Source organism: Drosophila ficusphila, unplaced genomic scaffold, assembly GCF_018152265.1.
Source record: "Drosophila ficusphila isolate 14025-0441.05 unplaced genomic scaffold, ASM1815226v1 contig_414, whole genome shotgun sequence".
In the NCBI taxonomy this organism is placed as follows: Eukaryota; Metazoa; Arthropoda; class Insecta; order Diptera; family Drosophilidae; genus Drosophila; species Drosophila ficusphila.
Window position 1 is genome coordinate 10,995,290 of NW_025064328.1, and position 25,677 is coordinate 11,020,966.

At 37.6% G+C, this 25,677-nt stretch overlaps 1 protein-coding gene across 18 annotated transcripts in view; it reads left to right on the plus strand.

Annotated features, from left to right (window-relative positions):
• LOC108096512 (longitudinals lacking protein, isoforms F/I/K/T) overlaps positions 1–25,677 on the plus strand; it is a 63,457-nt gene that overhangs the window by 13,186 nt on the left and 24,594 nt on the right. For 3 of the 18 annotated variants that reach the window (XM_017198124.2, XM_017198122.2, XM_017198125.2), the window contains exons 6-7: positions 21,288–21,626; positions 22,095–25,153. The exons of 8 other annotated variants lie outside the window; for them this stretch is intronic. In XM_017198124.2, the coding sequence (XP_017053613.1) occupies positions 21,288–21,626; positions 22,095–23,299 (1,544 nt within the window). In that variant the 3' untranslated portion in view covers positions 23,300–25,153. Of the gene's footprint in view, positions 1–2,993; positions 3,169–3,268; positions 3,713–4,478; positions 5,557–5,758; positions 6,878–8,240; positions 9,114–10,042; positions 11,771–13,290; positions 14,311–15,407; positions 15,622–15,780; positions 19,811–21,287; positions 21,627–22,094; positions 25,154–25,677 lie in introns of those variants that run through there. 7 more of the 18 variants (XM_017198133.2, XM_017198138.2, XM_017198131.2 and 4 more) reach the window with 7 other exon arrangements.

Sequence of the window (25,677 nt, forward strand, 5' to 3'; positions counted from 1 at the left end):
TCGCAGCTTTGGGCAGTTCGACGAGATCCAACTTTAATCCCAGCAAGCATCCAACTTCAGCGCGGATATCTCAGGTGCGTGTTCAGGTGAGTATGCTCCGCTCGACGGTATCGGTTGGGCGGAGTGCAATACAAAAATGAAGTAAATTTTATATTTTAAGTTCATTTTTGTTTTGGACCCCGATAAATTCCGCCCGATCCTAACACCTATTCCTTGTTTCCTTCCCTGTATCACCAATTATTCCCCTCCTCAAATCAAAATTCATCTTTCATCAACAAAAAAAAAAAAAGAAAAATTTCAGCGATTCCAGGTAATGTGTAAAAAAAGAAAAACCAAGAGGCGCTCTATTTATCCTCGAAAGAGTCGATGGGCCAAGGGTAAGCTATAGTGTAACTCCCAGTTTCTTCTCTTCTTCCGATTTATTTCTAAGTGTACACCTTAAAATATACACTGTATATATAATTTACTTAAAATTTCATTTTGCGTTTGGCGTTTGTTTCTCGATATTGCTTGAAGCGTTGCCAAACAAACATCAAAAACCGAACACAATCTCGTACGAAACCCCATCGATCACGATCTATACATATATATCTTTAAGTGCAACAAAGCCATGGGGTGCTTTGTCTAAAAGAGTCTACGAAACACAAATGAGAAAAAACTGATAGGTGCATAATTGTATTTTCTCTCAATTTTAGAATATGTTTTTGCAAACAGCAAAGTTTTTAAGAAATTAATTCGGTTTTTGGGCTATTTACAAGGGAACTGAATGATAGCTTTGGTGTAGATCTATGGAAATATAATTCTTCTTGGTTTGTATTAATTAGTTAGTGTTTTTATTGTTCGATATTCATATCCGTTTTTCAATATGTTTATTAGAACTGCTCATTTGGCAAAGAAGAAAATTCGTCTATGATATTTCATATGCGCAAATGGGGCTACTATATTTCTCCTAAGCAATCTCAAGGGGTTTTCCCAAAATGCGTTCTCTTTTACCTGTTCTATCGCAAGTAACACATTGAAAGCTTTGAAAGCTCGTTTTATTTGCTTTGTTTTTGTCTTTTATTCTCGCCGCCCTTTTTTTGTCACAATCTTGTTTGACCAATTAATTTGTAAAGGCTTTGTTTTGCTCGTTAGCAAGGTGAGGTGTCTACAAAATGTCTTATTTTGATATCCACAAAACCGTAGTCGTCGAATGCTTCCATCTATCTCCTCCTCTTCTATAATTCACCCTCTTTTTGTCGGTTCTCGCTTTCTATGCCCGTTCTGTTAATTGTTAATCAGCAAAAACAACATATGATACAACAATGCCGAGGAGGCATTCGTTCAAGTTCAAGGTCGGCTAAATTATAATGTGTTTCTATGTGTGAGATTGTGAGTTTTTTGTTTCTGTTTAATCAGCATTGTTGTTCACATGAGTGTGTGGGGGGTGGCGAAGCGGGCTGAAGAATGAAGCAATATTATTAATGTTCATATCTCTGTGAATGTATCTCGTTTGCTTGATTTTTTGTTTGTTTTTGCTCGCTGTTTTTCTTCTCCGTTGGCTATTTTTAAAATTCGTGCTGCATCCGTGTAAACTCAATGATGATACGATCCGATGCTGGTGGCTGGCTGAACCATTAAACTTTTACTTAATGGTCGCATGAAGAATCAGGTTTGGCACTTTTTCGATGGGTATTTCTTCAAACGCTGAAAGCTGCTTAGCTGGATGTGTGAGATACGGGTTCGAAAAGCCACTTGAATTTGGTCGAGTGTTTCATTAAGAGCGGGTCTTTATAATCTTGCATGACTTAAGCTTATATAACCAAAGTTTTTGTTGGTAAGAGAGCAATTTCGAGGATTTTATTATACTTGATTATAATGCTGGCAATTTAAATTTGTATGTTTTAATGCTTCTACTGCATTGTTGTTTCTCTTAAACTTGGAAAATAGTGATATATTATGCGATGCTGGTTTTAGAAACTTCAGAATTAAACTGTATGAAACTATTATGCAATAGATTGCACAGTTTTCCCCAATCGTTTCCCCTCCTGCCGTGCGTAATTAAACTTGAAAGTTGAATTTTTTTTTGCCGATAGATGCGCTGATTGCCTCCCTATTTCTGGTTTTGGCCCAGTTGAAAGCTGTTTGCATGGCCTTGACCCAATTTGCAGGCGCGCTCTCGCATACACAGAAATCAGGCACTGTCGTCGGGCAGCGAGTGATATTTTTTTTGCTGCGTTATTTTTGTGTAACTTGCAATGAGTCCCCAGAGCTTTTGTCATATCAAGCCAACGACAAGCTCAAAAACAATTTTTTACTTGAAGTCCTTGCTTATTTGTTTGTCCATGTGTGTGTGTATGTTTGTGCATAGATTTATATATACCCTAAACATATGTGTTATTGGAATAAAATGTAAGCTTTCTATTATGTAGTTATGTGCAAACATTTTGCTCCACCTTAAGTAACTTGTAGTTGGTTTTTGCCTTTTATCGGGACCTTTTGACTTTGCTTTTCTTTTCACCATTTCAAAATTTTCAATCTGCATTTGTACTATCTTGCAATCTAAGATAAAGAATAAATCATAGAGTAAGAGCTTTTTTCAACGACTGCAAGGATAGTAATGGAGCTAAAAAAATGTTAAGATATATTGCCAGACAAAATCATGAGATCATTTTAAATATTTTATGGATGGATTCATATTACAAAATGGCACTTGCGTATTTTACCTTACAAATTTTTCTTGTATGTTTGTTGTTGCTTATGCGTCTCGATGTTGTAATTATACCCTTTTTAATGTTTTTATAGAAAAGACGAAATTATAAATGAGATAAAATAAAATAGTTTTGATCATGCGTTTTAAGTGAATAAGATTCTGTCAACTAAAGGGTTTTAGCTAAGGTTGTCGATTGTTATTTCATTTGTTTCTGCTTGTCTCCTTCAACTTGTGCCCCAATATCATACTTTCTTTTTCCGTCCCTCTCTCCAAACTTGATTTTTGGGTCCATTGGTTGCAGACACAATGGTGGTGCCCAGAATCACGGCGGTGCGTGGTGGCTCAAAGCGTTTGGCCCGAAGAAAGGCCACCACTGCCAGTGGGGCCACGTCAAATGCCACATCCACCGCTGCAACGCACACGATGTCCAGGCGAAAGCGCAAGGTGATGGCGACCAGTTCCTCCACATCGCGCAGGTAAATTATCTGGTGCTGTTTGGCGTTTGGCTTCTCCATCTTTTCGTGAAAGGATGATATGACGACCTGTTTTTCCCCTCCCGCTTATCGTTTCCTCTAGAAATGCCACCAGCAGCGGTGGAGATGGTCCTCCCACCACCACATCATCCACATCCTCCGCCGCGGCATCCACATCGAAATCCAAATCTAAGTCCACGGATGCGGCGAGTGCTCCTTACGTTTGCCTGACGTGCGGACGACGCTACCAGGTCCTGGGCACTTTGACGCGCCACATGCGCAAAGAGTGCAACCAGCCGAAGAAGTACGTCTGCCGCATTTGCGGCCGTCGTTTCCACTATAATTTCAAGCTGCAAGATCACTACTACTATGTGCACAAGGGCATCCTAAAGAGGGATTGATTCGTAGTTCAGTAGGAAATAAGTGTAATCGATGTAATACTACACCCCCGTACTTTACACCATCCCAACCAACCATATCATCACACACCACACACCATACTTACACCCAACATGATAACAACAATAAACTTGGGTTAGAATTTCAACCTGTGGTTCGTTCTTCTCTCTCGGATCATGAGAAAAGTGGAAGTTGAGGTGATGAGGTGAGGTGGCTTAGAGAGGATTGAGTGATTGATTGGAAATCAGCAGTGTTGCCAACAAACTATTGAAAATAATATTCAAGACCAAGTATTGTGATAGAATAGAATGTTTTTTTTTTTTTTGAGATGGTAGTTAATTTTTCTTAATCCACATTTGTTTTACGTGTTGTATATGCATGCTTCCTACATGTACTGTAGATCTTCGACTGAATGTTGAATTTAGGTTTTTCTGTAGAAAATGAAAATTTGTATGTAAAACGCTTAAAATTGGCTAGAGTAGTTGTGGTCCTACAACTTCTGTTATTCTCTTTAAATTCTTCTTATAAATGAAAAATAATTATAAAATAACAATTATAACTATATTGAAAATGTGACGATAAGGATATATTAATCAGCTGTCTGTTGTATTGCTAAAGAAGTATTTTCGAATATTTTTTTTTAATTTCCAAAAAATTTAATTAACTTGCTGCACTTTATTTTTAAAAGCCATTATATTTTTGAGGACTTTTTAAATAAGTTAGGTGCTTAGGAATAGTTTAGTTGGCAACACTGATTTGTGGTTTTTGAAAGTTGTGTGTTTGAAATTTAAAGCTTTGTCTGTCGGCTGCTCGCTGCTTTTTCTCCGATTCTCTCTCTCTGTTTCTTTGAACAAATTTCTCCCTGTGTGTTTCGATTCTCTATCTCTGCTCTTTGCTCAAACATTTAATTGCAGGTCTGCTCGAGTTGAGCTTGAATCAAATGTTTTACTATGACAGCGAAATGCCGCCGCCCGTCGTCGTTGCCGTTGAATCGCCGCCTGCATCGCCACCGCCACTTGCAGTGGTTACACCGGTGGTGCAGCTGCGGCGTGGTAAACTGCGATCGAGGAGGAGGAAAACCATAGCAAACCATAGCAGCAGCGGTGGTTCCACCAAGAAAAGCATTCCACCGCCAACGATGCAAAGCAGATCGGCGGCGAATCTGGCGCGCAATGCGGATATGCGGGACGATGGCAAGCTGCAATGTCCACAGTGTCCCAATGCGTACACTCGGTTGTCCGCACTGAAACGGCACCTGGAGTTCGAGTGCGGCATGCTGGAGAACTTCCGGTGCCAGGTGTGCGATGCGGGATTCAAGCGCAAGGACTCGCTGAATCGCCATTGCAAAGTCAAGAAGCACAATACCAAATATTTGTTTTAGACTGATGATCCGAAAAAGAGAGCCATTAAAAAAAAACCGAAACTTTTAAGCATACGATGCCAATATATTATTCATATATATTTTTAAACCCTGGGAACTACTTTCTTCCTTGTCGTTTCGAGCGTGTCCCAAGATCAACCAATCACATAAAGCCATATCTATCTGTATATGTTATTATTTTTGCTTGCCCAACAAACAGAAACACCTTTCAAGCATTACACACATATATTTCCCAATTCGTTAAGATCTTTTATTCATAAATCACACATCCTAACAACAAAAAATGAACAGAAACAAAGGGACATATCCTTATCTTATCTTCTTGAGGCTTCCGACTTCTTCTCTATCAATCCCTTCCGACTATTTTTTCTCTTCCTACGATTAACCTTTAACCCGAAATGCCCGCTCCTTTTGACCCTTTTTTGCCATGCTGCCGTGCAATTGTTTTTATATACAAACTACTTGCCTGTTTGAAATTTGTTTTTGTTTAATGCAAACCAGAAATTAATTTATTAATTTTACCACAAGAACAACGATAATATTAATGCTTTCGAAACTAATCTGGCATTTTGAAAAAAACTCCAAATAACAAATTGCTTGTTTTGCCTTGAAAAATAAACAACAACTAAAAACGAAACCAAAAAACTTAACATTTGATAATGAATTAAAAAAGCATGATTGACCGAAAAATTAACGTTTAACGTTTTGAGAGCAGAAGAAAAAAATCGCAAAAGGAAAATTATAGCAAAAACTGAAAATTCGAATCTGAGAAAATATGAAAGTACCAAACAAACAAACAAAAACAAATTTCAGGCCTGCAGCTGATAGACGACTCCTCATCCAGTCAGCAGAATCATCTGAATGGCGGCAGTAAGCATCTGGAGTTGATGGACGGCAGCAGCGATGACTATCATCAGGGATCGGGATCCTCGTTGCACCACTTTCATGCCCCGCAATTCGATCACTTTCATGGATTGCTGGCCGGTGGAAATGGTAGCGGAGGAGGAGGAGGTGGATTAGTTGGAGGTGGAGGGCAGGAGGAGAGCTTCACGTGCCCGCAGTGTTATAGAACATATCGAAGACATGGCACATTGCGGCGTCACTTGCGCCAGGAGTGCGGCAAGGGCAAGAGCATGGTGTGCTCCGTTTGCGGACATCGCACGAAGCGAGCGGATCACCTGCGTCAGCATGTGCGCAAGAAGCATCCGGAGATTGCCATGCGATCCTTGTTTAAGCGCCAGCAAAGAGCAGCTGCGGCGGCAGCTTCATCTGCCGACGGGGAAGAGCACTCGGCGGAGCCGGAGATTGTGGATCTTGTCGATATGCTGGACGATTCAGCAGGAGCCGCCGGAGATGAGGATAACCAGCATGCCTATCTAGTCGAGGACGACGACGAGGATGAACTGCCGCCGCAGCAGTCGTCGCATTTAATGGATGAATCCACCACCAGCAGCTACTATCGCCAGCAACTGCGACAGCAGGCTCTGCTGCAGCAGGCCTTGCAGCATGTGGCGGCGGCAGTGGTGGCCAGCGGCTCCTCCTCATCCTCCGCCGAAATGCTGAAGGGGGAGGGCTTGTAAAAGGGATAGGAACTTGAAGTGAGGGGGGCGGGTTCTCCTCTCTCCTCTCCTCTACCTCCGTTTCGAGTAAAAGACGCCATAATCATCTCCTGTCCACAGAGAAATCGAGAAATCGTCTCTACTACTAATCGAATTAACCAAAGAGCAGCGGTTGAACTTTGACCTTTTGGCTTGCAACATCTTTTGTTTCCTGCATTTATCTATACATATATTTTCTAATATTGTTTGGCTGTCACACAACCAAAATATATGAGTATTTCTTTTTCCAGCGCTAAATCAAAAAGTTGAGAACTAATCTAATAATATTTAAAGAAAAAAAAGTATATATATTTTGTATAAATTAAAAAAAACAAGAAAGGAAGCTAGCTTCGGCAAACCGAAGCTTATATACCCTTGCAGTCATCAAATATTTCGAACAGAATACACAAAGGCTAAACAACAACGAAGCAACGACGACTTTTCTATTAATTTTTTATATTTTTGACTATTGTTCATATGACAGCTATATGATATAGTTGTCCGATTTTAATGAACATTTTTTTATGAACCAAGACTAGTTAAAAAACTTGATACTCAAAAAATCATAGTCGTGTGATGAAAAACAATCACCTTATCAATTAATTTCCATTAATTCTATATATATTTTTTGATCTCTCCTATGGCAGCTATATGATCAAGTTATCCGATTTCGATCAAATTTAACCCGAAATTCAATAGTAACTAGAAAACGCCATGTGGAAGAAATCAAGTCGATCTGATCAAAAACAACGGCGTTAGAATTTTGTATTTCAATCCCTTGTATGGGAGCTATCCTATATAGTCGCCCGATCTTGCCCGTTCCGACTTATATACTGCGTGCAATAGCTACACACCTTTTGGGAAAGTTTCAGCAAGATAGCTTTAAAAATGAGAGACTAGTTTGGGCAGAAACGGACAGGAGGACAGACGGACAGACGGACAGACGGACAGACGGACAGACGGACAGACAGACAGACGGACAGACGTACAGACGTATTTCGATTCAGATGGTGATGCTGATCAAGAATATATATACTTTATGGGGTCTAAGGTGTCTCCTTCACTGCGTTGCAAACTTCTGGCCAAAATTATAATACCCTTTGCTCTGCAAGGGTATAAAAAGAGAAGGAGAAAGCGATAAACTAAAAATAAATGCCACGTTTTTTATAAACCAAACCAAAAAAAATGCGTTTTTCAATTGATGCATGAAACGAAAAAAAAATATGAATGAAAACACATGGAAACGAAGTTTCAAAATTAATTTAATTACTCGATTATTTTTGGTAAATAACATTTTCTCGAACATTTTGTTGGTGCCAAAGTTGATTATTTTTGTGTTTACCTTTAAGTTTAACTTAAGTTTTAACTGCGGCGAAATGTATATCCATGTAATGGCGGCGTCGGTTAACCTAATCCACATTTTATATACTGCATAATACAAGATATATATAGCTCTAAGCGAAACAACAACAACACACTGTAAAAATGAAACAAAAACAAAACAAAAAAAATCAACAGCGAAGACACAACACGAACACATTCCACACAAAAAAAAAGAAATACAACACCACCACCCGCCATATCTTTCTATATCTCGACTCTACCTCCTTTCTCTCTGACTTCCCTGTACTCTCTGTAAGAAATCGTTAAACAGTCTCAGCAAATCTTAGACAAAAACCCAATCACAATTCTTACAGATTTAAGGACGCTTTACTGTAATTATGCCACGGCAGTTATAGCAGCGGCCAACGCGGCGAGCAAGAAGCCAATGGAGCAGCAGCACCAGAGCAGCCTCAACCACCAGCAGCAGCAGCAGATGCCACACCACCAGCACCACAGCAACAACAGTGGCAACAGCAGCGGCAGCAATCATAGCAACAGTGGTGCTGCGCCTGCTGCTGAGATTTGTGAGCCGGAAGTAACGATACGCAGAATGTACAAATGCGGTAACTCTGGCCAAGCGGAAGCCATTGTTAACCACTTGCAGTTGCAGGCAACTGGCCAGCAGCAACATCAACACCAGCAGCTTCATTGCAACACCAGCAACTGCAGCGGTTGTCAGATGTCTGCGGCGGCAGCCTCGTTTCAGTTGGCCAATCTGCTCAACAGCAGCATACGTCCCGCCTCGACCAGTAAACCGCAACGCAACCACATCTCTGCCAGTGGCAACACAAGCAGCAGTAGCAGCAATCCCAGCAGCAACAACAATAACAACAACATCTGTAGCAGTGGCAACAACAACAGCTCCTCCCTGGCGGCCAAAAAGACCAGTGTGCAATTCCATTGCGAGTTCTGCAACTTTAGCTGCTCGTGGCGCTACGATCTGAAACTCCATTTGAGGCAGAAGCACGGCATTCACCAGCTGAAGAAAGTCTAATAGGATTTATAGGTGGAATGTGATTCCGAGATCGAGATCGAGATCAAAACTGGCTGTTATACATCTACATGAAAGAGAAAAAACCCCTTTTTATATCTAAGAAACGTTGTTCAATATATCGCCCCATTGTTCTGTGTCTGTCTGCTAAGTCAATATCTGAAGTTAAATATATGTGTACGAATATTTATTGAAACGAAAGTTGATTTTTTGTCACCTACATAAACTTTGAACCACGTGTATTTTTAGAGCCAGTGATGCCAGAATTTCCTTTGGAGACACCAAACAACACAAACCTCTGAAAAGTTTTCTTACAGTGTTTAACACGAAACCATCAAAAAAAAAAAAAAAAAATATTAAACAAAATGTTTGACCAAGCCAAATGTATAATTTTTAACACATTTTATTATACAACTGAAGTTTTTATTTATCTTAAAAGGTTTAACCTAAAATTACAATTTTTGTTTAACGTCTAACAATTTATTTTGATAAGTATTTGATATTTGTTATACAATAGTTTCTTAACTTATATTTTGTATTTTTGTTAGCGAAAGTATTTACAATGTATTTATTTCAATTATTGTTTTCCTTGACAATTGTTTAGAGTAGACTTTCTATAGTAGTTTTTGTTGAAAATGAATTTGTAACATTATGTAAAACTTGATTTAGACATTGGATTGTATAATTTGTATTAGTTTTCCTTCAACTTCTCAAAAAATGAAAGCAATGAAAATTGACAATTAAGTTTAGTTTTAAGTTAATTCCATAAACAATATTTAAAGCGACGATTTTGAGTCTTGTTTATATCTCAATTACCATTAAGCCTAATACTGGACCTTGTGTTTATGATTTTTCACACATGTTTCTTTTTATTTTCTTTTCATTTTCATTTCATACGACCACCCCCACAAAAACATCAAAACCAAACCAAAACAAACCAATCAAATCGAATCGAATCGACTCTTCTAATCTTCCCCAAATCACCAATAACAATCAACCTAAAATCAATCACCACAAAACCACATAAATCTCCACCACCAACCACACACACACCAAAATCACATCACAACACCACTAACCAACGATCGCCGGGATTCGATGTTTGGTTGTTTTCGAATCCATCAGACCTGAAGTACGATTACAAGCACAGCATCTTCGGTGGCAGCGACGATGCGGACACGGATCAGTACAAGGAGCGATTCCACTGCGCCGTCTGCAACAAGAGCTATCTGCGCAAGCGCCACCTGCAGCGGCACATGCGCGACGAGTGCATTGGCATCCCGCCGCGCTTCAATTGCGAGTTTTGCAGCTCTCGATTCCGTCGCAAGTACCACATGGTGCGTCATCTGGTCTCCAAGCACGGCATTCCGCCGGCGATTGCCCAAATGACCACCGGCAGTGGTTCGCGCTCTTCGCTCGGCGGCGGCGGCGGTTCGCTGGACTTGAAGCATCAGCCCGGCAATGGTCTAGTCGGTCTCCAGCAGATGGCAGGTGGCAGCGTTGGAGGCTCTGTCGGTGATTGTGGGGCGAGTGTGGGCAGTGCTGGATCGCACAACGGCTGCGAGAGTCCCATACCGGAGAATCTGTCGCTGCGCAAGGAGAACTACGAGAACGAGAATCTGCCCGGTTCGCGATGCACTTCCCCATTGCCGCCGCACATAATGCCGATGACCACTTACGGGTTGACGGGTGCCATCACAGCGATCTCGGCGGCAGCAGCCGTCGTTGAGGAGCAAGCGGCAGCGGCGGCAGCTGCAGCAGCAGCAGCGGCTGGCCAGAACAACAACGAATCGTCGGGACATCGACATGCGGTGGACGCCGATGATGCGGAGGCATCATTGGTTGCCGCACAAGCCGAGGCTGCAGCAGCACTCGGGATCAAGCCGGAACCGGTGACGCCCGGCAAGGTGCAGCACCTGATGAACGAGGAGTGGAACATGAAGCTCGGCCTGCAGATCATATCGAATTCATTGCTCAAGGAGCGACTGATGAACACGATGCCATTTGCTTACAACAATAACTAAGCAGCACCTCAACCCAACCCAACATCCCCCTTCGACTATATAGCTACTACATTTATATATTTATATACATCTTATTTATTGAAAACTCAAAGAATCTCTCATTTTATTTTGTCAAGAGCCGAGGCTCTACGTATATTTATAACTGTATCCATACGTTTTCGACCCCGCCCCTTCATTTTACTATATGTAATTGCCCCCGTACGAGAATCTCAAATGTAGACATTCCATTTCGAAAGATCATCTTAATTTTGTAATTTTTGTGAGTCGCGTGCTAGACAAAATGTGTCTTAAAAAATTTGTCAATATCACAATGTTGAGTCAGCCAACGAAACTTTCCTAAAAATCGAACGATAACGAACTTGAACCGTCACGAATTTGTAATTTTATAAGAACTTTTTTGCTGCATGACAGGGATGGGATTACTTTATCCAAGAAAGTGTCCAGCACCTAAACTATTTGTTAGTCATATAAGATGAAACCAAAAACGAACAAACAAAAAAAAAAAAACCAACCAAAAGTCAAGAGAGAATATCAAATCTTTTACTACAAGTTGAGTAATTTCAATTTGATCAAATCCAAAAAATACAAAATACTCAACTAGCCACCAAACTTACCTCTCGAAAGAAATAGAGGAAGCCATGGAGGTAGATTATAATTGTAATGCACTTATTCCAAATGATATGCCACCAAATTGTATGACCTAGTTAAGTTATTATATTATACATTTGTAGCATGTATACTTAAAGTTAATGCCTAATTTATCCAAAGTCCAAACGAAACAATGAGAAAATTATATTTTTAATTGAATAAATAACGAAAAAACACCAAATGCAAGAAAAACTATATTTATGTATTCACTTTTCAGCAATTGAAAATTTTATTTTTTTTTTTATAGCCCGCCTGTGTTCTCATTCCCGATCCATTCTTTATCATCGTCATCCGATTTTGCATTATCATCTTTTGTTCATACCATCCTCCATCAATGTTTTAGTTTTCGTGTTTGTTTTTCTGTTCTCCATTTTTCCCCTCGTTCAGTTTTGTCGTTTTTTTTTTTTTTGTTGTGTTGTGCGAAAATTGTGCGAATTTTTCACTAACCTATTTTTATTACTAAATTTCTTTTAGATGTCTCTACAAACAAAACTGTTGTACTACCCCACTACTCCATCCACCACTACTACTCCAAATATCTACTACCTACTATCCACATACTACTATCTATGAGGCCGACCGATTCCTCCAAGTACTCCGAGTATTGTCCTGGAAAACTCAACTGTCTGCTGCAACGGACCGGCAAAAGAAAAGTCTGTCACTTACAGTATTATATACCACATATATTTCTTTATATATATATTCTATGATATATATCTTTGTTCTGTGTAAACTCTCGCCTCGAATTGTTTTTGTCTGGGTTTTCAACTTGATCTACACGTACATTCCAGTGCGATACAGTGCGTTTCGGGATCTAATGAAGCTTTATAATGGTTCCAGGATTAATAATCCTATCTGGATTTAATGTAATGTTTGATTTGCATTCGAGATCCTTAACGCACTGGATCGCCTTATCAGCATGTTCTCAACATAATTCGTGTCTATTTTTCACTTCCTTGCTTGGGTTCTCTCATGTGTCTGCTTTTGTGGCCTAAATGCGTGTGTGTTCTTTTGGCGATTGTGTTTGAGCGTGTGTGTCCTTTAAGCTTTTTGTGTGGCTTTTTCCATTTCCTAGTCTTAATCTTTCTCTATTTGATAATGTATTTGTGTGTCTCTCTTTCAATGAAATATTTGCAAAACCAAAATAAATTCTTTAACACTTGATGTTTTTTCTTACACAGACGTTTTTCTAGTTTTTAAGGCGGTTCCACTTGGGTTTTTTTTACAAATATATATACCTATATTATGGGCTGAACTTTTCTAATTCTAAGCGATCTCGATGTTTTAAATATACATATGTACCTGTTTATTTTCCCGTCAAAATAGTTTAAATATTATAGTTTTTGGAATGCTTGACATGTTTTTTAAGTCGTTTAATATTTATGAATTTCGTTTTAATATATTTTTTTTATATTATTTTTTTTCTTGATTTTTTGTAGCTTAGCAAATTTGACTTGCTCAAAAAGTACAGAAATAAAAATGTGTAAAGCAGCATATATCAGACAGATATTAAATGAATATATATACAGTCAGTCATACACGATCAGGAATCGAATCATTGTATATCAACAATCAATCAATCAATCAATCAATCAATCAACCAACCAACTCAACTCGATCACTTTCACCCACTCACTCACCCATCCGTGTTCGTGTGCCTTTCTCCTTTCTCCGCCCCGCACCCACACATCTACATTGCAGATTTCGTACTAACCTGGTATCAGCACGCCTGCGATCAGTGCGGCAAGTCCTACAAAACGCGCAAGAGTCTCAGTCGCCATCGACGATTCGAGTGCCGCTTCACCACCGAAAGACCCATCTTCCAGTGCCCCAGCTGCAATTATGCGGCCAAGAGGAGCGACAACCTGACCAAGCACATCAAGACCCACTTTGCCAAAATGAAAAAGGACTTCCTGCCGCTGGCCTTTCAGATGCAGGCCTCCACCGGCATCCAAACCAAATGGGAGGCAACCGCATAGGGGCAGGGCCCTGATGAATAACCAACTATTATAAATCCATCTCTAATCCAGTCCAAGAAGTTCAGTTTTTTAGCCATCTGAGCACGTATTATTATACATTCAGTTTATGTATTTATAAATGAAAAACCGGTAAAAACAAGCCAACCATCCAGGACAGACTGCAATGATCTACTGAGCTCGCGCAGGAACTTTTTTATTTATCGAAAAGCAAAATAAATGCAAATTTTCAGCTTTCACTTTGTATTATGGTAAACGCGATTTGCATAAAATTGGTTAATTCATGTAGATGATATACAAATGCGCACTCAACCTGCTGCCTGCTTAGCATTCCAATCATTGCAGTCGACCGTTCCTCGGTTCTCATTTAAAATTCGTATTCGTATTTTAGACTTAAGTTAAGCACAACAAATTTTTCGCAATCATAAATTTGCTTCAGCTAGTCTGGCTTTTTTCCTAAGTTAATTTAAGTTTCAAATTGGTAGTCTTTAGTTGTTAGTTCAGTAAGCCAAAAAGTCCAAAGAGAAAACGTGAACGAAACTAAGTCAGGGAGGAGGGGGTTAAACTACTGAGAGTAGTTTTAGGGGTCGACGACCCCGCACACTTTGCATTCCTAAGAAAAACCAGAAACCAAAATACCAAAAGACCAAAAAGTGAAACATTTTTCGATATAGTCTAGTTTGTAGTTAAGAGAGGCCATGCCAAATCAGCGAAATTCCAAAAAAAAAAAAAACAACTAACTAACTAACTAAACGTTTGTGGATTAAGTTCGTACAATCTAAGTTCCTTTGCTAGCTAGGATTATGACTAACTGATAGACAAGGATCTCAAGTGAATACAAATGAAATGCAACCAACAGTACAAGTACAACAAACAATTAACTAAAACTAAACAGCCGCAAACAAATAGTTCAAATATAAAAACAAGCATTTATTTACAGAGCAGCCAAAGAAACAAAAAGAACAAAGAAACTTAAAGCCCGAGTCTTAAGCAGTTAACTATAAAACTATAAATTTTGTGAGCCGTTGAAAAATGTGAAACGAATTTGTGAACACACGAGTATAACAAGCGAGAACGATATTTAGCTAGTCATCTAAGCCACTATATATTTATAACCGAAAAACAAAGCAACTATTTTTATATGTCAGAGCCATAACTAAGTATTTTTTATATGCATATATATATGGATATTTTTGTAACTCGAATAAAATTGTATTGATCAAGAAACCGTTTGTATAACTAGTGGGTCGCTCTCTTCTTAACGTCTTTCTGCCGTCCAGTTTACTAAACATGTTTCATTGCAGACCCATATCAAGCATCACCAACCAACCATCATAAGCATCATCTTCAGTCAAGATCAGTCATCATCCCACAGCGTTCATTCAAAAAAATCAAAAAAAAAAAAAAAAAAAAAAAAAAAAGCAAACCCAGCAAATAAATAAAACCAAGCCAAATCTGCAACTACTGCTGCTAGCTCTGCTCACGCTTCACCATGCCACGCCCACACAAAATACAAATATTTTAAAATCAAGCAAAAACACCCCGCAACACACACTAACTGTAAATATCACCACTTTATTACTATTTCTATTTTAATTTACAAATACTCAATGCAAAGATTAACTTTACAAAATTCTATCTAAAAAAGAAAATTGTTTTTTTGAACTCTCGAAATGTTTTTTTATACTGAAATCTTGTTACTTTTTCAAATCAAAAAAATATCTGCTTTAGTTGTGTAAGAAGTTCACTGATCAAATGGAACAATCCGAGACTCATGATGTTATATATCTCTCTTTCTTCTCCTTCTATATACAAAAAAAATGCTAAACATCTAATTTGTAGCTCCAAGCAGCTATGCCTCCAACTCGAGCCAAACTCCGCCGCCACCTGGAGGCACATCGGCCAGTTCGGCGCAATCCCTGATCCGCGACTACTGGTACGAGCTAAAGTTCTCCGATCTGTTCAAGTTTATCAATCCGGATGGACGATACCAGTGCCCGAGATTCAATTGCCTGAAGAGCTACAAGGACGCCAGCTCGCTGCAACGACATATCAGGTGAGTGAAGTATAATCGATTATAATTATAATTGTCGATCTTTGGTCGGTCTGTCTGATGATATACCTGTGATACTGATACCTGTCTCTCTCTGCCCCCCCTCTTTCTCTCTGTCTATATCTATATATCATCCATCTGATGCGATGTCTTCCCCTCCAGATATGAATGTGGTGGACAGAAAAAATTTCGCTGTCTGATGTGCGGCAAAGCATTTTCACAAAGCTCCCACCTAAAGCGACACCTTGAGAGCGGTGTCTGTGTCAAATATTACTTATGAGATAATGTTTTCTTTAAAATCAAATAGAATAAGCGTTATCCCAATAGGCAGATGATCAACTGATGATCAAAATGATGAACATGAACATGATTATATACACGTATATTACACATACACACAATACAGCAACACAACAAACAAACAAACAAACAAGAAGAACAAAATGATATATAGAACAATTAGATAAAACCAAGAACAATTACAAATAACAAACAACAAAACGAATTTATTGGATGCCACATCATTTATAAAGAAAATGGATAAAAAAAACAAAAACCAACCAATCTATATATATAGTATATATGATGAGAATTATTGTTGAAACTGAGCATTAAAGAAACAAACAGAATACTTAGTTAAAGAACAAGTGAAAAACGAAATATTTAACAAGCTAGAACAACAATATATACACATATATATTAAATGCAGTCAGTGAACATTTTATAGGATTTTAGTAAAATGTAAAACCAGATTTAAAAAACCTAAGAAAACCAACAAAACAAAAAAAAAAAAAAAAGAAACTAAACTAAGGAATAGAACAGAGAGGCAAACAACAAACAAACGTTAATAAAACAAAAGTTAAAAAATTAAACAAAACAAAAAAGAGAAAACATACACGCAAGGAAGCTAAGAGCAAAACAATTTTAGTCAAACTAACCAAAACTACGTAATTTTAGTTAAAATATATAAATAATATAGAAACTAAACCAAGCAAAACTTAGTGAAATTAACAAATGAGAGAAATGCATATATAACAACCGACAGGAAGCGAGAACAGAAACAGAAACAGAAAAAAAGAAAAAAACAGAAATGCATATAACAAAACGTACTGTGTTTATTTGTTGCCAAATATATATCTATTATATATTTCTAATATAATAATAATTAATACAATTCTTGTTATGCCACACCAACCACGAAATTAACTAAACCTGAAATGCGAGAGTGGATGACATCAAAAACAATAAGAACAGAGCAAGAAAATCATCAAACAAACAAAGAACTATATGTTATTGTTTAAGTTGTTATTATGCCAGGAACATAGGACAGACACACCAACCACACCACACTCTGGTTATCTACAGTGAAACTTTTTGGAGTAACTAACATGTAACCACAGTGAGGTCTCACTGTATGCAACCAGTTAAAGCACACATTAAGTCTCATAGAGTCAACTTTGGTTAGGCATCGCGAATGTTTAGCGGAGGCAGATGGATAAAATGGGGATTGCAGGAAGATTTGTTACATGGTTCCAAGAACGAAAATAGTAAAAAGAGTTTATATACATATATACAAAACATATACATATGAGGAAACAACCACATCTACATAAAAATATACACATATAGAACTATATATAATGCTATATTAGCAAAAATGTTGTCTGTTGAACAAAAAAGGATATTAAGGAAAGGAAATTGTTAAAGTCAGTAAAGAAGATAGGATGTTGGTAAATTATACTCACATCGCCAAATATAAAGATATATGTATGAGTGGATGGGTGTGACAGTGTGTGAGTGTGTGTGGGTGGGTGTGCGTATCCCTGTGCGTGTGTGTGTGTGCCAATTGGTTAAAAGATTTTGTACCAGAAAAACAAGAAATAGACATTTTGTGCCATTAGAAATTCTCCACCAAAACTGAAAATAAAAATTCAATGCTGCTTTAGAGAGGAAGAAGCCATAGAAGAGATCGAACAATATACTCACATATAGATATATATATGTAAACCAATATGATTTGTTGTTGCATTCGAAGACGATAAACGATTCTGTTGAGAAGTGTAATTTTTAGTACATTTTCGTTGTTAGTTCAAAAATTGATTTTAGCGAAATTTTTGACGGCAAAAGTGACAACTAAATGCTATGAGAGTGCCATTATCAAACAAATTTTTAATATATATATATATATATTATATATAAATGATAAATTATTGAAATTATACGAGAATACATATATATATAACCTAAGAAGGAGGCAACTAAAAATAATTTCTAGTTAGGAAAGCAGTAAGAAGAAAGGAGCGCAGGATATATATTGTTTGTTGCTTGTTGATTGTTAATCTTTGGGTTGCAGATAATAAACCTACGCATATATGCAAAATACATGTATATGACAGTACAATAAACAAATATTATATGAATACAGAATACAGAGAAACCAACAGCAATAGAAAAACTGTATAAACTCGAATGAACTAGACAAATTATACACAGTATAAAGGAAGATAAAAACGAATGAAAATCAATTATAGTGAAGTACTAACTGCAGTTTAAGACCGACTTTGACACTAAATCAAACATCCAATCGACTTATTTGGCTAAGAAAACTAATTACTTGTTAGTGATATACGTTAATTCAGGCAACTAAATTTAGCTTTTAGTCGGCGGTAATTTGATTTTAGTGTCAACTGTCGGAATTAGCACATGTTCACCTCCTCCCCCCGCAAATAACTAATACCAAAGGCAAATTTTTGATTGATTTAATTCAATTTGTTTACAAAATTCTGCCACAAGTGCAATACTTCAAAAGTTTGTTAACAATTTGTCTTGTGCGGCTATTTGCCAAAGTCAATTTTTGAAATGAATAGTCTAAAGAAACATTTTGTAACCCCCGAAAGAAAGAAAACCAAGCGAACAAGACAAATTGTGGAGCTTTTTGAAGAAAATAGTGAAAATAATGCTTTCAAATTAGTTGAAATTTATTTGAGAATTATTCGCTTTACTTGTATAATTTATGTTTTTTGTTGAACTAATTTACTAAGATCTTGTTGCGAGTAGCTAAATTATTATTATTATTTTTTCGCTGTTAAAGTTTAGATAAAGGGAATGAAACATGGAATGTTTCGAAGTAACTTTTTTGTTAAATCGTTTTTCTTTAAATTAGTTTTAACACTGTTTTAATATTATTATTACACATACAAATATATATCGTTTCACATTAATTTAACCAGAGAACTCTTTATGTTTTAACTTTTGTTATATTGTTAAATAATATTTATTGACTAAGAGCAGAAAACCGTTTGCGAAAAAAAACCATAAAAAAAATTAGAGTTAACTATGTAAGTTACAAAATAATGAACAAAATATACTCCAAAGAAACCAACCAAAAATATATATATATACACACATATATACAAGGACATATACATATACCAATATATATATATTTTAGACGAAAACTGAACAAAGCGAAAACAGCAAACAGACAAGAAAACGTTTTAGTAAAAGTGTATTTGGAACAAAGAAATTGCCATAACAGTCTAAAAGGATTAACGAATATATATATATATTATATATATATATAATCAAACCAAAAACAATAATTACCAGAACAAGAGCAACCAAGAACAACCGGAAGGAAAGTTTAATTGTAACGAAAGTTGTTTATTTTTTGTAGCGTAATATTTAACAACAATGAAACCGAGTAAATTGATAAATGATATATACATATATTTATTGTTAACGAAACCACGGAAAAGGCGAAATTATGAAACAAATTTATACAACAGGAATAATAAATAAAAGTAAACCGAGAAAAAGCAAGAAAAACTTTCATTGACGAAGCTGATATTGTTAGTACCTTAAAAAAAAACATGAAATAAAACAAAAACCAATTAATAATTATTAATAATTGTAATAACAAGTGGTAGGATTAAACAATGAACAAAAAATAAAAACAAAAATTGATGTAACCAAAACCAAGCTAAGACCATTTGGGATTATGTTTTAATTTTTCGAGAAACCATTTAACCCCAAAAATTGTTATTTTTGCGAAAACTGAACAAATGGCATTATATATGGAATCGTTTATATACACATTGTTTGAAGAAAGTGGTAACAGAAAAAAACAAAACAAACAAACAACAAGAATAATAAAGATTGATATTGAAATGTTGAAACCCCAAAAAATAAACAAGACAATTAATTATTATTTTTGGGAAAATCGGGGTTTGGTTACCTACCAGGTTGAGTTTGTCTGAACTAATCAATTTTCATACTTACAGATCAACTATGACGAAGGGTCAAGAGTCAGGTCAATGGTTTGTTTAAAACAAAAAACTTAAACCATTGCTACCGTTACGCCATAGTAGACGGTACTACCTGCAACTGTGGGCCAAGTCATTGCCTCAACTGAAAAAAAAAATACTTTAGCTCTTTCTTATTTTAATTTTACAAACAAAAATGATTTAAAAAAGAATATGTGCAATGGTAAGACAACTTGTTTCCTCTTTTTTGTTTAGTTCTAGATCGTAACTCTCCTTTAGCTACCGATGTAACTTTCTGCTACAATAATTCTCTATCGCTGTGCAATTGAACTGGTAGTTGGTTATACAAAAAAAATATATAAAACCATTCATACATATATCATACATATAGCATTCATCATCAGACCCCATATGATTTTTGTCTAACTTTTTTGTTTTCGCTCCCATAGAAGAAACACATTTTGAACTGATGACCAATTCTCTAACCTATTTCGTTTCTTTCTCGCAACTTTTTTAGAGAACGCCTGGACGATATCCGTGAAATCCGTAACCTCGCTGAACAATGTCTCCCCCTCGAATAACTCGCACATTTGTCCACGTTGCGAGAAGGCCTACACCTACAAGAAGAACCTATCGAGGCACTTGAGATACGAGTGTGGTCATCTGCCCACGGAGAAGTGTCGCTATTGTTCCTATGTGGCGCGTTATAAGCACACCCTTAATATGCACGTAAAGAAGCAGCATCCGGAGCACTTTCGAGACACCTCATTGGGTTTGGGATCGGCATCTGGCGAGGTTCCCATAAATAGACGGGGAGTTCCTGTTTTGGGCCGGGCTTTGGCCCGTGGTCTGTTTGAATCTTCCCTTGGGGGCAAAGTTCCTTGATTTATTACCCTTAATAACTAGTTTCTAATCCGATCTCGGTCAGGTAAGTTTTCCAAGGGGGGAGAAAAGAAAAAAAAAGAAACCCGATCCGCCGCCTTCTAATGTTAATAAAAAATGCCTTTTTGTAACCAAAATTGAAACGTGTCATTATTGAATTCTTCTGTAGGCGTTAAGTTAGTTAAGCTTTTTTAGGGGCACGGTTTTTTATTCCTTTTTTTGGCTGTGGTATTTTGTTTGTCCTTGGTTCTCATTTAATTGTGCTGTACAGCAAACACAATCCACCAACACACATCTATATATACAAATCCATAAATTTAAGAACCTAGCTTAAGAACTAAAACGGAAACGAAAACACTGTTTGCTTGTTTTTACCAAGTTAAGATGCTACAAAAAAAGTAATAAAAAAAATAAAAAGAGTTCAAAAGGATTAGTGACAGGAGCTGAGCTTAACTACTTCCACTAAGCGGTAAATTTGTAAATCCCAAACTCTTACTAACCTTCAATCATTCAACTCTGCAGCCTCCAAGCAGGACAAAGGCGAACAGACCGAAGGAACCCAGGATGAATTCGAACTGGACGACTGTCTCTTGGAGAGCAATGACATCGTGATCACCCAGAACAAAGATGGATTCGTGCTGCACGTGAAGAAGTTGAGCAACATCACGGCCACCAAGTTGGATGAGAATCAGGCGGCGGCACAGCAGGCAACTGCTGCAGTCACTGTCACTGGCCCAGCTGGCCAGCCCACGCCCACGATCACGGAACTCTTGAACGCCGCCACCGCTTCGCACTCGGAAACCAAGCCCACGCTCACCACCCTGACCAGCACGCCCATCAAGTTGCCCTCATCGGAATGCGGTAAGTCCATAACTCAGATCAACTTGGAATCTATAATTGCAATGAGGCACCTTAAGTGCAATATGCGATTTAATACTATTTAATTAAGAGTAAAGTCACAATAGAAGAACATTCTTTCCAAAGAAAAAGTAAATTCAGTAAAAATATTTAGTCAATTACAAATCAGAAATCCAATAAAATGTATTGGTTTAAAAGGGTATACATATTGCTTAGGAAATCCTAGTTAATTAATTTGCTTAAATATTTAATGTGTTTCTTTTTTAAAGAATTATATCTTACATTTTAGAAAATCTTATTCAACTACTTTGATTTAATATCTAAGGGGTTTCCTTCTTTAAAGAGGTAACTCATAAATGCATTAGGTCGTTAGATATTGAATTTTATTAACAAGCGAGTAGACTGAATTTATTAATTAAACTGGTTTATATTTTAACTAACAAACCCTTTTCTTTGCTCCTCCAATTCCAGAGCTTATCAACATCAAGAAGATAATCCCGGCAACCACAACGATTGCCACACATCAAGCGCACACGAGCTCGACCATCATCCATCCGCACCAGATCATCCAGCATGTGTCGCAGGAGCCGCACCACCAGGAGCACCATCAGCAGCACCAGACGATTCACATTGAGGAGGTGCCGCAGACGTCGCACCACCATCAGCAGCAACAGCAGCACCACCACCAGATCCAGACGGCGCAGCCCACACACACTCAAGTACAAAGCATTATCACGGCGCATCCCGGCCAGACGATCAATTTGGTGGGTCTGCGCAACGTGCAGTTGGCGGAGACAAAGCCGATTGCCTCGCGGATTCGGTACTCGCGTGGCAAGATCATCGGTTCGACGGTGCAGAATCTGCAGATTGTGGAGACGCACGAGCCCATTCAGCACCAGCATCACGAGCTGTCCGATGGCACCAAGTATGAGATTAGCGAGATCGATCTGAACAATCCGAACACATCGGCGGCGATCATCAGTGACCTGGTGAAGTATGCCGAGATCGATGACATCGAGCTGCCCGACGGCACCAAGATTGGCATTGGTTTTGCACCCTCGGAAATTACGGAGCACATGCAGACCTCCGGTGGCGAGACGCACATCACCACCATCGAACCGCAGGAGTTGCAGGCGGTGCACCAGCACGATCAGGACCAGCAGACGCACCACATCCACACCGGCCAGCTGCAGACGCACCACATCCAGACGGTGGTGCAGAGCAGCAGTGGCCAGCAGCAGCAGCACGAGCAGCAGCACCACCATCATCACAGCATCGAGTTGCAGGACGAGGATGGCGGGGAGACGATCATACCCGAGGAGTTGGCCATGCACGATTCGAGCAAGAGCTACACCATCCTCACGACGCGACCCATGAAGGAGGAGTCGGAGCACGATCCCTCTGGGATGACCTACGAACTGTCGCTGAGCGATTCGTCCCTGGGTCCCTGCGATGATCCCGAGTCGCGGTATGTGTGCCGTCATTGTGGCAAGAAGTACCGCTGGAAGTCCACGTTGCGCCGGCACGAGAATGTCGAGTGCGGTGGCAAGGAGCCGTGTCATCCGTGTCCCTACTGCAGTTACAAGGCCAAGCAGCGTGGCAATCTCGGGGTCCATGTGCGCAAACATCATCCGGAGAAGCCGCAGCTGGAGAGCAAACGAGGCCGCAAGATCTAAAGATCGAAAGTTGAGTGGAGGTCAGGAGGTCAGAAGGTCAGGAGGTCAGGAGTGTGTGAGTACAACACAATCGTTGAGTGTCGAGAAGCAAACATTTTTAAGTTTTAGACCAGTTTCATTATTATTTTAACACACTACTCTATATATCATTTTACTACGAAACGTGTAGTACCCTCTATTTAATCTTAAAGTTCTTATTTGTTGATTATTTTTATTAAGAAGTTTATAAGACGATTTCCCTCGGTTCTCACAAAGCTATACATTTCTAAAAAAGAAAACGGAGCATTAACTCCGTACTGTGTGCACGCAATTTAATTTTCATTAGGCTTTAACTTTTATGTCTTCACATTTAGTATAATTGGTTATGTTTATCGTTTGAATTATCGTAATTTTCAAAATTACAAAAAACAAAGCCCCAAAAACAGTCGACAAAATGGAAAAAGGAACTTTAATCAATGTGCAAGTATTTTCATGGAAATAACACAAAGAATATAGAAGCAACTATAAAAATGGAACATAGATTAATATTAAGTACAATTTAAAACATAATTCTGTATGTTTGTGTGCGTGCTCTCAAAAAAATTCAATAAAACCTAAAAAAAATATTCTTGATACCCAGCAAAGTTATCTAGAACAATCTAAATAAATCCCTGGAAATTTAACTGCAATTCAACGTTTTTGGAGAAAAGTGCACATAAATTTCGTTTTTTATAGAAACCGAAAATAAAATTGACGTAGCCTATTTAAGAAAAACACAGAAAAAAGGACAGATTCAAAAAAAAAAAAAAAAATGTAAACTTATCTAAATCGGAGGCTTACAAAATAAACTTTGTAGGAATTGGCTTTCACAAATTTTATATATAAAATATATGAAAAATCATAAACAATATGTGAAAAAAGGAAGTTATTTTACTGTAAATTGTAAAATTTAAACACATTATATAAACTTAGTAAAATTGATTGTACATCTGAATATCCGACTAAAACGTAAATACTTTAAATACATATTTTCGCAGACGAAGTTTAATACAAAATACAAAACAATTCTAAACAATGTATTAGAACAAAATATATAAATATATATATATACATATTATGTCTTTTTGCAGTTTTTTGTGTGTAAATCAAGTAATTGATTGAAATTTAACATTTATTATGAATACTTATCTATAGAAATTATATTTTGAAAAATAGTTGTAAAAACAGAAGGTCAAAATAAAATTATATAAAAACCACAAAACCAAATTCGAACCTTTGATGTATATTGGTAGTAGGTAGAATATATTATTTTAAAAGAGCTCATACTAACATATTTCTCTTTCCAGGTGACCGAAGTTGAAGTCTACCAGAGATTGGCCCGAGTTAGCTAGCTAGCCAGCATTTTATGATCCGATCTGTTCCGAGCACACCTAATATATTTCTCTTTTCTTTTAGATCGACCCGTGGACCACATGACTTGGATTGGGAACCTCGAATCCTGCGAGCCATCCGCATTGAGCTTAACTTAAGTAAAAACATTGCCAAAACAATTGTCAAAGGAAACAATTGCCATTCCTAATATTCTATTATGTCTAAGAGCCCAAAATCTAAACGTTTGTTTCTGTATGCCACTAAAAAAGTAACCAGACCCGAATCGAACCTGAACCACAACCTGAATCCATATTCCCAGCCGTGTTTTATCGATGTGTTCTCAAGCAAAATCAAAACAGCAACTACAAAAGTACTACTACAAAAAAAAAAAAAAAAAAAAACCCCCACCCCAAGCAGCACTCCAGCTACAGTTCAATTAATTTAGTTATCCTCTTTTTTAGTTTTTTAAATTTATTTTTAAAATAAATATGTTTACACCCTGCACTAATTGGCCTTAATTTCGCTCAACGTTTTTATTGAGAGAGAGTTTTCTTTTTATCTTATCTCTTAACTGTATATATGTTTATTATTTTGTACTCTAATTTTGAATCATGCCACGACATTTTAATGCTTTATATCCTCACTATTTATATACACATATTTATTCACCCCTTAAACGCTTTGACTAATTTATAATTTTTGCATTGCGCGTCCGCCTCATCCAATTCCATTCCCAGACAAATCAAATCCTCCACTACTCTCATTTGTGTGTGTCTCTCTGTGATGGTTATTCCCACCCAGCTTGATCTAACCAGCTAAATCCCTAAGTGTTAAGCCTTTTTTTTTTTTTTTTAATTTTTTTTCTTCGATTTTACATGAGTTTTTACTTGCAGTTGTCCTGTGTCCAGTCAAAAGTAATTCTATTTATTTTTCGTTCTTCTTTTCTTTTGTTTTTCTTTCTCGTTTTTATTTTCATGTGTTGTGCGCTGCAACCCAACCACAAACCAAAAAATAATCAATATAAAAAC